The sequence below is a fragment of the Podarcis raffonei genome, chromosome 3 (genome assembly GCF_027172205.1).
Source record: "Podarcis raffonei isolate rPodRaf1 chromosome 3, rPodRaf1.pri, whole genome shotgun sequence".
In the NCBI taxonomy this organism is placed as follows: domain Eukaryota; kingdom Metazoa; phylum Chordata; class Lepidosauria; order Squamata; family Lacertidae; genus Podarcis; species Podarcis raffonei.
This window is the reverse complement of record NC_070604.1, coordinates 64,947,275-64,964,929: the sequence shown is the minus strand read 5'-3', so window position 1 is coordinate 64,964,929 and position 17,655 is coordinate 64,947,275. Positions and strand designations below refer to the sequence as shown.

At 42.8% G+C, this 17,655-nt stretch overlaps 1 protein-coding gene across 2 annotated transcripts in view; it reads right to left on the bottom strand.

The window, feature by feature from the left end:
- ADGRG6 (adhesion G protein-coupled receptor G6) overlaps nucleotides 1-17,655 on the bottom strand; it is a 103,999-nt gene that overhangs the window by 65,125 nt on the left and 21,219 nt on the right. For both annotated transcript variants that reach the window (XM_053382066.1, XM_053382067.1), the window contains exon 3: nucleotides 2,996-3,325. In XM_053382066.1, the coding sequence (XP_053238041.1) occupies nucleotides 2,996-3,325 (330 nt within the window). The remainder of the gene's footprint in view (nucleotides 1-2,995; nucleotides 3,326-17,655) is intronic.

Here is a 17,655-nt window from a genome sequence, read left to right as displayed (position 1 = left end):
CCGTGCTTGGAGCGACAGGCTGCAAGCCTTGCGCGCCCGGCGGGAGGTCCCGACGGGCGCGCGAGGCTTGGGGCGGCAGCCTGTCACCCGAAGCACGGGGAGCCCCCCGACGGCTCTCCGTGCTTCGGGCGAGTGTCTGCAAGCCTTGCGCGCCCGGCGGGAGGTCCCGACGGGCGCGCGAGGCTTGGGGCGGCAGCCTGTCGCCCGAAGCACGGGGAGGCCTCCGGAGGGCTCTCCGTGCTTGGGGCGACAGGCTGCAAGCCTTGCGCGCCCGGCGGGAGGTCCCGACGGGCGCGCGAGGCTTGGGGCGGCAGCCTGTCACCCGAAGCACGGGGAGCCCCCCGAGGGCTCTCCGTGCTTCGGGCGAGTGTCTGCAAGCCTTGCGCGCCCAGCGGGAGGTCCCGACGGGCGCGCGAGGCTTGGGGCGGCAGCCTGTCACCCGAAGCACGGGGAGCCCCCCGAGGGCTCTCCGTGCTTCGGGCGACAGGCTGCAAGCCTTGCGCGCCCGGCGGGAGGTCCCGACGGGCGCCCGAGGCTTGGGGCGGCAGCCTGTCACCCGAAGCACGGGGAGCCCCCCGGAGGGCTCTCCGTGCTTCAGGCGAGTGTCTGCAAGCCTTGCGCGCCCGGCAGGAGGTCCCGACGGGCGCGCGAGGCTTGGGGCGGCAGCCTGTCACCCGAAGCTTCGGGCGAGTGTCTGCAAGCCTTGCGCGCCCGGCGGGAGGTCCCGACGGGCGCGCGAGGCTTGGGGCGGCAGCCTGTCGCCCGAAGCACGGGGAGGCCTCCGGAGGGCTCTCCGTGCTTGGGGCGACAGGCTGCAAGCCTTGCGCGCCCGGCGGGAGGTCCCGACGGGCGCGCGAGGCTTGGGGCGGCAGCCTGTCACCCGAAGCACGGGGAGCCCCCGAGGGCTCTCCGTGCTTCGGGCGAGTGTCTGCAAGCCTTGCGCGCCCGGCGGGAGGTCCCGACGGGCGCGCGAGGCTTGGGGCGGCAGCCTGTCACCCGAAGCACGGGGAGCCCCCCGGAGGGCTCTCCGCGCTTCGGGCGAGTGTCTGCAAGCCTTGCGCGCCCGGCGGGAGGTCCCGACGGGCACGCGAGGCTTGGGGCGGCAGCCTGTCACCCGAAGCATGCGGAGCCCTCCGGAGGGCGCCCCGTGCTTCGGGCAGGTGTGCGCAAGGCTTGGGGCGGCAGCCGCGGCTGGGGGGGGAATAAATTTTTTTTTTCATTCCCCCCCCCAAAAAAACGAGGTGCGTCCTATGGGCCGGTGCGCCCTATAGAACGAAAAATACGGTAACTGCTTTACAATGAATAAATGAATGTCATAGGTCTTTTTCAGCGAGTTAATTTGGAAATAAAAGGCCTTTGTTTCCAAACTTTAGAATTTAAGTTGTATAAATCTATTCACATTTCTTTAAAAACAAACATGCCATGTATTCTACATTCACAGGTCTTTGCATCTTTACTTAGAGGAGCAGCAACACCCATTCAATCCCTCACCATGTGGTCTGTACGCTGTTACTCTGGGCAGAATGAGGGCAAGGGAAAGTCCAGTTCTCCAAGACTGGTTTGAGCTCTACTGCCTATAGCTGTATGATGTCTTTCCAGCACAGAATAATGACCTCAGCGCTGTGAACAAGGATGGCAGTTTAAATTATGAGCTGTAGAACTAGAAGGGAAATGGTGAAGGAATCTCCTCTCACTCATCTACCATGTTGAGGGGCATTTTGTTAGTATAGTTGCCCACTGGGTTAAACACTCAAGGTCTGTATGTCTTTTTCAGGAGTCCGGAAAAAAGAACACTACACTTAGCAGATTTGTAACAAATCTGAACAACTCTGTTCTATAACAGTGGCAACCTGGTGCTAACAGTGAGTTGCAACAATAGCTCAACAAAAGAGAAAGGGCAAAAATTGCATCACCAAGCAGGAAAAGGCAAGTGCCAGTATTAAGAGCAGGGTTTCCTCTTGTTCGCCTAATATGTCGGTATCTTAATCTGTTGGTACTTCTTCTACTGGCTACCATGCACAGACAGAATATATAAATTGCTATACAAATATAAAAATATATATTTAAAAATAGTTAATTCTGTTATTCACCAGCATTTCTGCCCATATTTCAATACAGTATTTTTATTTCAAATGTTCTGAGAAAGGACCGTATTCCAACTTACCTTGAAAAGCTGCAAAGGACAATGAAATGGAAGCTAACAGGTACAAGATTAGGAGATTTACACTGTAAACATGCATGTCTATACAGAAGCAAGTTCCACTGAGCTCAATGGGCTTGCTTCCAAGTAAGGAACGCAATTACTTTAATAGTCTCACAATTGCCTTTCACCCTTAGCTCTCAACAGTTTGCGATCCTCCTGTTCCCAAATGCTTACTTCCCACTACTTCTAACGTACTATGTAATGGGGAACTCTGTAATGGGCTTAGTGCTAGACACATGTTCTGCATGGAAATGGCCCCAGGTTTAATTCCTGCCATCTGCAGGCAGAGCTAGGAAACCATGCCTGAAACCTATCTAGCATAGCCAATACTGACCTAGATGTACCAAGGTGTAACTTGCATAATGAAGTATCGTGGGAATGTCCAGAGTTCATTATGCCTTCCTATGGGGTTTAAGGGAAACATTTCAGTTTTTACTGTTTTGCATTAGGTCAAGACTGGGGGGGGGGCTTCTTAAAAAGACAAATACATTAGCTTCCCACAGCTACTTTTAACATAAAAACAGGACAATATTTTTATTAGATAATGCCTGCAAAATCACTAACACTGCAACCCTATGCACACTTATAGGGCAGTAAACTCCATAGGAGGAGGGGATTAGGATAAGGTGCAGGCGGCTCTCTGCTCTGCAACGTGTCAAAATTGTACTTCTAGGTTTCAGCACAGATGTGCATCTTCAAGTCCAAACCTCAAAGGCACACTTCCAACATAAATTCTGAAGGTTTACAGGCAGAGACAAGAAAGAAATTTTAAAATGTCTTACATACACCTACCTCGGGTATAGCTGGCATTGAAACCTTTTTTTTGGATACTGAAGTCACTTGTAAAAGTTACAATCATTTCATTTCCAGTTGAGTTAAATGATAAACCTTTGGCAGTGACACCGCAAACTTTTTTGTCTCCTATTGTTAAAAAGTCATAAATGCAGTTGGGAGCTTCTTCAATCTCAAAATCAACAAATGTTATCTGAATGATGAATCCAGAAGGAGCCCTGATGGTCCACTTGCATGCTTGACTGTTAGGGTAGACACTAGGGAAGCAGGGGGAGGTAAAAATTCCTGTAGGGCTGGACAGCACCATACGACACTCAGAACACCCAAGAGCTATGGAAGAAACAAAAGAGAAAGATGTAAGATGTAAGATACAATTTAAGGACAGGAGAATTTAAGGTGCGTACCTTTGAATGACTACTAGGCAGCATTTTCCACTACATTTTGCTAACATAAATTGGTCCCCTTTACATAAAAACCTTCATACATAGAAGCTGCTTCTTGGATGTATGCAGTTCCACACACTGCTAGGCTGCACATGAATGGCACAAACCAGAGTAGACAATTTTAAAGCAAGGTGATTTGAATCATCAATAGAAAACTTGATTTAAATCATTTTCAATAAAATATTTTTTTTGTACCTCAATCATTTTAAGAAAAAGCATGCTTGTCAACTGGTTTATTTCCATTTTTATAACCAGTTCCCATTTTTTTCCCTTATACCCTGTTTTTGTATTTCAAAAGCCCCATCAAAGTGCCAACAACACAAAAAGCATCATGTTAAAGGAAAGCTTGTTTAAGATTTCAAAATTTTGGCAGCAACAAAACCAATATAAATTAAAAATGCAGGTAACAGCCACCATGTAATATATTCAACCTCACAATAATCTCATAACAACTCATGCTGGCTTGTTGAAACAAATGCATTAGCGAAGCGAACCAAACTAAGTGCCCCGAGGAGGGCTTTGCACAGTCTTGGTGTCACGGTGGAGAAGGGCCTGTCCGCCATATGCACATATCCAACAGCAGAATGAACAGAGCAGGGAATCTGACATGTGATGTGTTTATGAAACATATATTCCGTCCTTCCTCTAAAGAAACCCAGGGCAGAATGTTGATCTTAACATTCTTCTCTGGTTTGAGAAGAAGGTTGCTGTTGAGGTATTCTAGTTCTAGGCTATTTAGAGCTTTAAAGGGAGGTGGGGCAGGGAAACACAGCACTTTGAACTGAGATTTCAAAGATTGGCAAGATAATGTATGTGTTTATATGCTCTAACCTGCAGGTGCAAGCTAATAACCTGGCAACTGAATTTCAAACCAATTGTAGTTTTCAAATGGTTTTCTAAGTCAGCTCCACACAGTGTGTTATAGCACTGTAGCATTGAGTGCATCATAGTACTGTAACTAAATAGAGCCATCGTAATCCAAAGTCTTTAGTCATGCAAGCCACATATCTTTTGGCCTACATAATTATATCTATTTAGAGACAAGAGAGTAATTGTGAAATTAATCAATTCTGTTTGGGTCTCTGGACACATGCAAGTTCCTCAAGCAAACAATGGAACTAGTTTCACAAGCCCAAGAGACTTGTGTGTTTTTTCTTTTCCAAGAGAAGACCCTCACCAATTGCCCCATGGCAAGCTGGTTTTGAAAGCAAGGGGCATTCCAAAAGCGGTTTGAATTGTGGCATGTTGATTAACTGCTCAAAGACAAAATGAAAAAATGACATTGCTCTAAAGGAGTCCCTTCTGTGAACTGAAGCAACCTTTGAGATCTTAAGTGCTTAAACCTCTCCATAGTTAAAGCTGACATTAACAGGACAGGAAACAAAGGGGCTCATTCACTAAAACTTTGGTGCAGCTCAGCAGCTGAGCCATATCTCCTTGTTGCAAGAACGTCCAGCAAGTTGGATGCAGATAGTTAAATTACGGCATTCATTACTACAAGAAGTAGTGATGGCTTTGGGTGGCTTTAAAATGGATTTAGACAAATTCATGGAGAAAAAGGCTTTTTAACGGCTGCTAACCAAGATGACCATGTTGTACCTCCACTATCAGAAGCAGTATGCCTCTGAATACCATTTCCTGGAGATCACAAGTGCACTTGTGCTCAGGCCCTGCTTCCCACAGGCATCTGGCTAGTCACTGTGAGCATTCTGGACTAAATGGGCCTTGGCCTGATCTAGCACGTTGTCCCTTATGTTCTTAATGTCTTATGGCTCCCTTTGCAATAGTATTGGAAAACTCCACGTGTTTAATTTTATGTTCTGCATAGCATGTAGCAAAGAAAACATGATTCACCTCTATGTGGTAAAGGTAAAGGTACCCCTGCCCGTACGGGCCAGTCTTGACAGACTCTAGGGTTGTGCGCTCATCTCACTCTAGAGGCCGGGAGCCAGCGCTGTCCGCAGACACTTCCGGGTCACGTGGCCAGCGTGATGAAGCTGCTCCGGCGAACCGGCACCAGAGCAGCACACGGAAACACCGTTTACCTTCCCACTATACAGCGGTACCTATTTATCTACTTGCACTTAAGGGTGCTTTCGAACTGCTAGGTGGGCAGGAGCTGGGACCGAACGACGGGAGCTCACCCCGCCGCGGGGATTCGAACCGCCGACCATGCGATCGGCAAGTCCTAGGCGCTGAGGTTTTACCCACAGCGCCACTCACGTCCCTATGTGGTATTTCCAAGGAAATGCATTTAAAGTAGAGTGCCAAGCAACTAAACAACATAGTATTTCCCCAATAGATAAAGTTGAGTGAAAGTGTTTAATTTTGTGGAAATGTTTAACTCTCTCTCTCTCTCCACACACACACACACACACACACACACACTCCAGAGGGATAGAATATGCTGCAGTGCAATGTTAAATAGTTACAACATACACACACACCCATGCACCAATCTCATGGAATAAGTGTTTAGCTCAAATTTCTTGACAAGGAACTTTCTATTTTTTACATACTAACTTTTTGGCATAGGCTCCACCTTAAGTAGCAAACATTCTGTTTTCAAACATTTGACCACAGTAAAGAATAAATATGTAAACGTGTGTGTTTTAACAACACAGCAGAGAAATAGATTGTAATCTTATTTGATCGAGCAAGCCTGGAGCTGTGCATACTGAAGAAACAAGTGAAATTTTGCAAGGGTTTCTGAGATGGAAACACATTCTGAACAAATTCATTACATTCATGGTCAAAAAACCATGTGAGAACAGACTTCAGAGTGTGACTTTCAACTCTCACCCTCCTTTTTTTCCATCACTACTGGTTAGTATTAAGCCAGATTTTCCAGAGATGGAAAACCTTAAAAGTTAGGCCCTAATTACACACACACAGAGAGCATTCTACTGATTTTGGTGGAATTGTGCATGAATGTATTGTTCTAAGTATACATCTCTACTAAACTGAATGCTTGCAGAAGGCTAACATGTTGTCCTCCTTCTGAAAGATTTTACATTTGTCTTGAAGTTGGTTTAACAAGCAAATTACAACACTATGATTTCTCACTTTCTTAAGACCCTTTTCCAAAGTCAACAGGGAAAATGATGCTTCAGTCTAGGGGGAAAAATCTGTTTCTGCTTTGGGATCACAAACAGTGGACCCTGAACAGAGGCAGGAGACGAGCAGCAGCTGAGACAAGGGCAGAGCAGGTAAAAATTGCTCTGCTTTTGCTGCTGTCCTCCTTAAAAGGAGTGTATATAGAGTTCAGGAAGTTAGAAATCCTACAAAGGGCAGACTCCTCCAGTACTCAGGACGTACTATCATCCCTCTGACCAAAAATGCCCAATGAATCTTGAGTTGGAGGAAGAAATCAAAGAGTCACCTTAAGGAGGAAGTGCTATAATAATGAGTGGTTTCAATTACCATCATAAAGACTAGGTGCATGTGTACACAACACCCTAAATAATGGTTCATTTGAACAGCTGCTCATGGAACCAACTAGAGTGGCACCGCGGACCTGGTGCAAGATGTTAAGTGTTGTTGAACTGATTAAGAACAGTAAACATTGAGCTACAAAATGCAACATATGTCTTATGGACAATTCCCGAGAAAGTTTGACAGTGTCACATTTGACTTCAATAGAAGAAACTTCCAAAAATGAGGGGCTGGTTAAAAAAAAAGTTGAAAGGAAAACGAAGAGGGTAAATTCTTTCCATAATCCTGGAAATTGTTCAAAACCACAATAACAGGAGCTCAGCTACAATGTAGGCTGCAATGCCCCCTGCAATGCAGGAATCTCAAAACACCAATTTGAAACCATACAGGACCCTGTGTATCTTTGCAAATGTGGTAGCAGTTTTATTAATGCAAGCGCAAAATATGAATCATGAAAAAGTAATCTAAATTACACATCACTAAAAACATAAAGAACAAAAAAAATGTAAATGCATTAGAAGCAGGAAACCAACTAGGCAGGTGGTTATACCTTTGGACAACAAATGAGTCAAAAGTGTGCTGAAGATGGAAAAGAGATTGCAGAGAAATTGAAGGAATTGTTTGCATCTGTCTTTCCAGCATAAGGATTCAGTAACAGAAACTAAGGCAAATTCTGGTGCCAAGAGACATTAGGTTGAGCTATTAAAAGTAAATTTCATGTCACTTTAACTTTTTAGATTTAAGTGGTGATATATGCTCTGCAGTGTAAATGCTGAAACCACAGGTCAGATGCATTTCTAAATTTAGGACTCCCAACAAGTGGATGAATAAGGGCAGCGGAAGACACACCTGCAGACAAACAAGAGAAGGAGCCAAACCACTATGATGTATGTGGCCTGGACTGACTACAGGACAAACACATCACTTCTTTTTCTATATAAGACACAAATAGAGATCACGAAAAGAAGTTACAGTGTGTCAGGCACACAGTCCAGGGCAAACCTCATCACTGCCTCATTTTTAGAACTGTGGGTGGGAGAGAAAATGCAAGACTGCAGTGTGCTAATCTCCTCCTGATTTCAGAAAATGCAATGGCCATTTGGCCTAATTAAAAAAAGATGTATCCCAATTTTATTCTAGGGCAGTAATCCTATGTGTGCCAGTCAGTAATTATGGTGCAATGCCTTGTCTCCACAGAATAATAATAATAAAAAATTTTCTTTATACCCTGCCCTCCCCAGCCAAGACCGGGCTCAGGGCGTCTAACAGCCAATATAAAACAAATTGACTGAAATACAACTTAAAAAGAAGATTAAAATACAGCATTAAAACATTAAAATGCAGCCTCATTTCAATGGAAATGACAAAGGCAACCTCACCTAAGTTCACCTTTCATTAAGCAGGTGAATAGCCATTTGAGCACAGGCAAGTGCTTAGCTTCCCAAAACTTAATGGTAAAAAAAATCTGAAGGCACATGAATAAGATGAGTTGGGCAGGGGGAAGCTCTTGAAAAAACAAAACAAAAAAAACTCTTCCTAACACTTTTTGGAGGAAGAAGGTTTAAATTAGGCTAAATGGGGGGAAGTAAATAGCCATTGAGAATATTACTTTTTAAAAAAAAGATTTGTGAAGCAGTAAGCAGTGTGTACATGTTGCTACTTCTTTTACATATTTACCTAAGAACAAAGTGTGAAGAGGTTAGGAGATTAGTGGAAACCTTTGCTGTTCAGGAAACTAAACAGATGAGTTTGTTTTTAAGTGTGCCTACAACCACCAAGTACATTCACATTTTATAATTCAGAAAACAGCAAAGAAGTCACAAACTACATGACAGATAATATTCAGTTGACGCCCATGGTATTCACAAAACAATTGTAACATATAACCCATTTTGTCAGGGACACAAATATCAATTCAGTACAAGGGAAATAAGACTGAGATTCCTGCATTGCAAGGGGTTGGACTAAATGACCCTCGGGGTCCCTTCCAACTCTACAATTCTATTATTCTAAGATATCCCCTCAACGGAAGTGGGATCCCAGGGAACATGCACAACATCTGAGACATGCACAATAAATAGGTAAAAAAGTCCTTATTTTGGTAAAAATACATAGGTTGGTTACTTCCACAAAACAGCCCCTAAGGCACTGCTTTTCTGAAAACAGCTGGAAGATGGAGATTCCATACAGCACGTAAAGATAATACTATGTTATCAAGGCACATGGTAGTTTCTCTTTTCTCCAACCCCTCCTCAAATTCTGCACAATTTTTTTCTTAAAACAGGGTAACCTTTCCTTTAATTGTGCCATGCTTAAATAATCCAGTGGCAACGTAAGAATGAAATCATTCCATGCCATTAAAACCATATTTCCGATAAACCTACCAATACATAAATGAATAAGCACAAGTTACAAACAAGATTCCACTGATACAATGAGCGGTAAGAAAATAATTTTCTACCTCTCTGTACTATTCCAACTCCAAACGCTGCTACTTTTCTATTTATTTATCTTGGGCAAATTTCAATTTGTTGAACCAGCGCTGTTATGCTAGTTGAGGCACCCACTAACCGACGAGAAGGGGAGGCAATTTTTGCTGAATTTCCTTGCCCACCTTGCAGCCCCTCCTCCCCTTCTGTTAGCAGATGCCTCTGGATGAATCAAAAGGCCTTCCGCTTGTACATGAGCACCAATTGGACACACAGCCCCCTAGATGCACTTTTATAAGCTTTTAAACCTTAGTTTAAGCTTCATTTGCATTATGAGTTGCTACCCTTCACTTTATCTGCAAAATAATACTCCCATAACCAGGGAGCATATGAAGCCTTCCTATCCTAGACCAGAAATAGTGCACAAGCCTACCAAAATCTTTTATAATTCGATGAAAGACAGGATTGTGCTCTCATACAAATTACGCAACCACTGGGTTTTGGCCACTAATACCAGATAACAAAGAAAGCATTATATCTCCGGCCCTATCAGCTTGCTTTACGTCTTCATTTGTTGATACTCTGTCTCTTAGAGAGAATTCGTCCTATGGTTGAACTGTTTGGTGCACATAAGAGTGAGTGAATCAGTCAAAAGACCTCCTGAGAGATTGATAGTTATGTTGTCTTATGTTTAGTATCATTGCAGATGGCACAATGAATCTTAATTTTGATTTGTATAGTGCTAACCCAAAATAAATGCTTTGCTGACAAAAAAAAATTCTACTATTGTTAGCAATGCAATTATGACTGGGAGAAGAAACCAAATTACAGTGTTAAAAGAATTGTCGGCTAAAATCTCCAGGCTCAATTTTCAGTGAAAAACAGAGCTTAATTGTCCCAATACCATGTCATTTTTAAAGACTTAGAAGTGAGAAATGAATACATAGATTAAATTTTACATGAAAGTAACTTGAGGCAAAAATGGGACACAGTTCTGCTTCTATTTAAAATCAATAATTTCCCCCCCCCCAATAATACTAGGAAGAAACTGTGCTTAGCAGACCAAAACTTGACACAGTGTAAATGCATAAAGCCACACTCCCAGGCTCTCCAGCAGAAGGTGTGGCTCTCAAAGTGGATATGCACACAGTTATACGTGCCATTTACGAAGAATACAGTGGTACCTCGGGTTAAGACTTAATTCGTTCCAGAGGTCCGTACTTAACCTAAAACTGTTCTTAACCTGAAGCACCACTTTAGCTAATGGGGCCTCCTCCTGCTGCCGCACCGCCGGAGCAAGATTTCTGTTCTCATCCTGAAGCAAAGTTCTTAACCTTAAGCACTATTTCTGGGTTAGCGGAGTCTGTAACCTGAAGCGTATGTAACCTGAAGCATATGTAACCCAAGGTACCACTGTACTAATGCTGTGTGTACACATTATAACTTTAAAGCACATTAGAAGTATATTATTTTACTCAGAAAGAATTCTGGGCACTGTAGTTTGTTAAGTGCTGCTGGAAACTGTAACTCTGTGAGGGGTGAACTTGCAGCTCCCATAATTATGTGTGTGAAAGAATGTGCTCTAAAGATACAGTGTGTACACAGCTTTAGTTTTTAATCAGATCTATTTGGGAAGTTTTGTTTTCAGAGTTACTCATAACAATTTTCAAGGTAACTAACACACAAATCAAATCAAATTGTCCATTTTGCCAAGTTTAATTCAAACTAGATATCACCAGTCAGCACAGCCATCTGTTTCCAGTTGTCCACCTACAGAATATAAAAAAGGACAGAGGGCTTGGCTCCCAGGCAGGCTGGACCCACTGAACCCCTCATTTTTCAAATTAAGCCCAGGTTCTTTGATCCACAGAAGAAAAAAACGTTGTTACTTGCAATAGGGCAACAGACTTTTTTGCCTTATTAGAAAAAGCTAAACACAAAAATGTCTTACAAGTGACTTGAAATTTATATACACCCTAGGTGGCCAAAGTTGGTCATACCCAGAAAAGACCCACTGAATTCAATGAGCTTAAATAACTACTATGAGTATGACTTGGGTGGCTATAATGCAGCAAGTATAGTAAGAACTGAAATGGTAGCAAGAGTCAACCTGTGATGGAAATTATTGATATGACCATTAGAAGTTTTGTTTCTTACCTGTCTTGGCCCTTTCCCTCTCTTCACTACTTTTTCACACCTTCTTCGTTTCATGTGCCATGTTTTGTTATTGCAGCCCAGTTGGAATTTATGCAGGGTTTCAGCCTGCTCTTAATGTATTATGGAGTTGCATAATTCACAGAAGAGCCTATACTTGGTGTCAATGCTATTTTCAAACCTGAGAACAAATCATCAGAGTATATCTATATATATTTCTAGTGATTCAGACCGTATTTCTGCTGATAATAATCACTGTGAGGAAAGTGGGTAGGCCTTTGGTTCATTTGGAATCCTGTCTCTAACCAGGAAGAACCACAGAGCTCAGCATTGGCTTTCACCTTCTTTGTGCTCTCCAGCCAAGGCTGCTTGCTGCCTCCCTTGCCTTACTTGTAAGTAGACTTCTGCACAGGAGCAGATCCTTATTCACACACAGACTATTATTCATGAGGAGATCTCTGGCTGACAGGAGGAGCCAGCTGCTCCCTGCTTTCACAGCAGGGCTGCTGTTTCCCCCAGTGGCTCCACAGAGTCCTCTACCTCTTTTACCTCCCCCTGCACCCTTGTAATGCACCCTGCTTCTACCACTGGGAGATTGGAAAAGATGTGAGGGAGCCACCAGTTCAGCATCCGCCAAAAACATCCCTACAAAGTTTCTTGAAAAATACATATACCCTATGTAGGGTACCGTGGTACCTCGGGTTACAGATGCTTCAGGTTACAGACTTCGCTAACCTGGAAATAGTACCTCGGGTTCAGAACTTTGCTTCAGTATGAGAACAGAAATCGCGTGGTGGCCATGCGGCGAGAGCGGGAGGCCCCATTAGCTAAAGTGGCACCTCAGGTTAAGAACAGTTTTAGGTTAAGAACGGACCTCCGGAACGAATTAAGTTCTTAACCCGAGGTACCACTGTATATAAAGGGGTTGCAAATGCTTGCCATGATTATAGAAGATCTATACTTGTTAAAAATCCTAACAATTAACCAGTTATACCTTTAGTAAGTTCAGGAAACAGATATAAAAGGAGAAAATATTTTCAGAGCCAGGGTTGGGGCCCTGCCCTGCCTGTTTCCCCTTGGTACTTTGGTTTCATGCCAGTGAAAATTCAAGTAGAAGCTAAACACATTGACTGGCTCAATACACAATTTGTGAAGAGGTCACACTGAAAGCAAAGTTGTGGATTTCCCCCAGAGGAAGGGGTAGTGTGAAAATCCTGTGCTACGCCCAATGTAACTTTAGAATATTTTCATTGGCAATTTTGCAAGAAGCTTATACAAGTAACAAGACTGACTTGCTAGCACTGACTTTAGTTTCATTTTTATAAAATAACTAAAAGTCAGTAGACTGAAATACATTATAAAAAGCTGCAACCTAGCAGTGTTTTGCTGAATAGGGGCCAGTGAACGCTATGGTAAGTTCTGGCTCATAGCTCCTTTTTATATCCACAAATTCAGTCCACTGCAAAGTAGTGCAGTTACTTCTTCCAAAGTATGCACATACATACATACGTACTTACTTACTTACTTACTAAATAAATAAATATTCTGTTCTTCACACCCAACTCCTCTGGCAAAATACATAGATCAGTCTTAGATTACCTGTTGAATAGTGTGGTCTCTTGTGGATAGCTCAAGGAGTATGTTGAGATGGTCTTGCAGCATAATTTTACTGTAAGACCAGCAGCACACAAGAAAAGCAACTACAGCAATTTGTTGGCATTCCTCTGTTTCAAAGGACAGTGGAGTGTGCCTCCAGGTATGAAGTCAAACACTTGGAGAATCACAGCACCTGCTGTGGCTGCAGACTGGTAACTCGCAACTGCTGCCTCCAACGTAGTTTTTGCAGCGTTAGGAGTACCCCAAGGTGCAAGCCTGGGAAATGTGTATGGAGGTCTTGGGCTGCAATAAATTTGGCACCAGCTTTGCTGCAGGAGTTGCCGGAAGGCAGCATACAAGACGCCATTCAACCAACCGTCTTAGAGGCTCTTACTCTGGATTTGTGTAAGGTTTACTCCTTAGCCTTTTCTTCTCCCAAAGGTGTCCCATCGGGCAGTGGGTATGGGTTTTTCCTCGGGGTTTACTCCCAAAGCCTCTCTCATGAATGAGTATAGCCACAAGGCAGCAGAGATTAAGGATCAGAATTTTCCTTCTACATAGGTCACCTTCCCAGGTTAACAAGCCCCATCTGCCCCACCAATCATAATAAAACCTATGTCAACTATACAGAACCATGAGGTGTATGAAGATATCCAATAAACCCATTCTACATCTGTGCCTATAGATGCAGAATCCACTACACTTTTCCCTACAGGAGTAAAGAGAGGTATATTATTAAAGGAAAGGCATCAGTCATTATGAGTTGTCATTGAACCTCAATTATCAAATTCAGAACCCACACAGGTACAGTGGTACCTCGGGTTAAGAACTTAATTCGTTCTGGAGGTCCCTTCATAACCTAAAACTGTTCTTAACCTGAGGTACCACTTTAGCTAATGGGGCCTCCTGCTGCCGCTGTGCGATTTCTGTTCTCATCCTGAAGCAAAGTTCTTAACCCAAGGTACTATTTCTGGGTTAGCAGAGTCTGTAACCTGAAGCATCTGTAACCCGAGGTACCACTGTATTCACATATTAATAGATTAATTTACAAGGACATGCAACTGTCTCATAGAATTCATAACCAGACTGAGTCTAAGGAATGAGAGGGAAGGGAGGAATCTGAAGGCCAGAATACTGCACTGTGTTTTGACTTCTTTTAAAAAAGGTTTATTTTGGATATCTATGCATTTTAGGAACATAAAAACATAGGAAACTGCCTCATATTGAGTCAGACCATTGGTCCATCAAGTTCAATATTGTCTACACTGAACAGCAGTGGGTCTCCAGGGTTTCAGGCAGGTGTTTCTCACATATTTACCTGGCTATGCAGAGGATTGAACTGTATGCAAAGCAAATGCACTCCCACTAAACTACAGTCCTTCCCCTTAGCTGCTTCAAAATACACAGAAAGTATCTGAAATTTCTACACTGGCTTTAGCAACCTTTTGGATGTAGGCTTTTTTATTAATACATTAATTTAAAAAAAGAAGGGTGAAAGCTATTAAAATTGCTTCATCCATCCCATCGTAGAATTTTCCCTAGCAGAACTTTTTCCAATCTATTTCTGAACAATTTTACCAAAAGGGGATTCCACCACTTCTCTTGGAAAAAATATTCCATACAATAATAGATTGCACAGTAAGGTCAAACTTTATCCAAGTTGTCAATGGAGGTTCCAGACATCCAGATTTGGCATGGACGGTGTGGGAATTGGCCCTCTAGCCTGGTTTCCAGGTCAACCCTCATCCTACGCCTATAAATTCCAGGATTATAATAGTATTCAGTGAATCCATCTCTTGGCTCTCAGCCTCTCCACTTTCTCCTTTTGGCCAGTGGAGCTAGACCATTATAACAGAGACAAGGGTGAGAAGAAAGCTCTGCACACTTCCTTGACATGCCCTGTCTTTTCTCCGGGTGTGTCTTACCCACATCTCCAACCTGATGGGTTCAACAAAAGGATGACAAGTGCTAAGAATAATGTAATGAAATATGAGAATATGCAATAATGTTTTACGTAGTCATCATGTATGTTATCACCTTCCATGCCAGTGTGTAGGATATATTTACTTCCAAGCAGATAGATAGATATCTCCCTTGCATATATTTAGGAAGTGAGGCACCCACTGTAAACGTGACTTCCTTAATTTTGGTTTTGACAAGTAGGGTTTCTTTTTTCCCCTGTCAATGAGTATTCCAGGAAAGATGGTTCCACTTCCACGTCAGCCACCCCATTCATTATTATCATATGTGATATGAAAACATAGGAAATTTGTAAAGCCTTACAAAAGAAATAGGAAATGCTACAAAAGTTTCCCTGAACACATGCAATATTTTAAGTCAGAAATAAAAAGTGGACTTCATGTTGGATTTAGTATTCCTAAAAAAAAGAGAAAGGAAAAAGCAACTTCCTATTGCCAAAAATCCCAAACAATTAAGTTGCATAAGGTGCAGAGGAAAAAACATGCTATTACAAATGGGCTTGTTTAAATGTCTGACCTGCTGCTGCACTTTAAATTACCCTCTGTAACTGCCTGGGCTTTATGACTGACTCGCTTTACAATTTCTGAATCCAAACCAAGCACATTAGCCAAAAGGAAATCTCTTTCATGATTATGTATTTAAAAGTAATACAGACAGGAAAATGGCATTTTGTTATCTCTGGAGACATACTTTAAAGAGGCTTGAAAAGATTTATGAAGCCGGATGACAAGTGTAACAGAGATTCTTGAAGAGAGTTGGGAAGTGACTTAAAACGTTTTTAATGCCGTTTTTGTTAATGAAGCCAACTAAACAAATTGTTTTAAAACTGATTATGTTTTTAATTTACTGCAATGCTCCTTATCTTGAACTTTAACACAATGTGCAGGATCAGAATTTACTACTGGTGCCACTGCCCCAGCATTATTTCTACAATCCCCAATCATGAAAGGCCTTATCTGTTTGAAAAACTGGGCAGTTGATTAGTGTGTTTGTCAGTTTATTTAGGAACCTTTGAGAAATATTACATTTCTTAAATTTCTGTCTGATCTGCATTTACAGTGAGACACATACATATGGAATGTATGTACATTAATTATAAGCGAGTGATGAATGCCACTTAAACTCTGTTGAATTCCCCTGGGATTCAGAGTCAGTTTCTGTATGGCCCCTGAGACCACAGGTGTAACTCATTCACACATGTAACAGAGCCTATAAATCCAATCAGCAGGACTAGCTAGCAGCCCACTGCCCATTTGACTGGGTTGCCCCAGCCACTCTGGGTGGTTTCCAACATATATAAAAACATAATAAAGCATTAAGCATTAAAAAAATCCACTTCCCTATACAGTGGTACCTCTGGTTACAAACGGAATCTGTTCCGGAGGTCCATTCGTAACCAGAAACTGCTTGTAACCTGAGGCTTGTAACCCATTAGTGAAAGCATGAAATCTGGCATGTGATTTCCGCTCATATCCCGGGGCAAAGTTCGCAACCGGGAGCGGCTACTGCCGGGTTACCGGAGCTCGTAACCCGCAGCATGCGCAACCAGAGGCGTTCGCAAACAGAAGTACCACTGTACAGGCTGCCTTCAGATGTCTTCTAAAGGTTGTATTGCCTTAGCTCAGGGGTTGCCTAACTTCATACTCTCCAACATTTCTCCAATGAAGATAGGGACATCCTAAGGAAAAGCGGGACATTCCAGGATCAAATCAGAATCTGGGGCTGTCCCTAGAAAATAGGAACACTTGGAGGGTTTGTCCTGTTCTACAAGTTGCTCTTCCAGACAAAATATAGTAGACAAAAGGTTTACCGTTTTGATGCAATAGATAAATAACTGTTTATACTCAAGTTGGTTTAGGCTTGGGTATAACATCATACATCTTACAGACCAGTTTCAATGGAAGCCCCATATAGAGGACTTGTGTAATCCAACTGTGAGGCTATGAGTGCAGCAAAGCTCTCCCTGTCCAGGGAAGGGTGTAATTGGCATACCAAAACTAGTTAATAGGTTCTCCTCACCACAGGGACTCCACTGACAAAGATGGATGTATGAGCACCTCAAAACTGCATAGCTGCTGCTTTAGAAGGAGCACAAACCTATCCAGAAGTGGTAAACTCCCAAACCCAAGGACCCTGAAACCCCTCACTCAGTTTCCACCTTACCAGGGTTTGGCATCAGTTTATTGGTCCCCATCCAACCCCCCACTGCATCCATGCTCTGGTTCAGAACAGTCATAGCCTCTCCTTATTCAGATCTTAGCATACTGTGCATCCCCAAACAGGAGGCAATGTTATAGCTTATAAAGTAGTAACATTAAGAGGCTAACTTGTATTTTCAAGATACAGTATTCTTAATATCTCAGTTCTCCTCGTATTTGGGAACCACATCCTATGTATGTGTTAAATCACATAATTGCTTAGAGAGAATCCTTAGATCTAAAGGAAATTATTGCCTCAAATATGAAGTGGAATTACAAACCTCACTCTTTTGGAAGATGTTGGAATGAAAGGTGTTGAGGAAGCAGAAAAGCTTGGCATTACATCCTAGCTTTGTAACTAGGCTCTTTCATCTGGATGAATACCTTCACATCAAAAGTACCATATTGTGCAAAGTATTTATTTA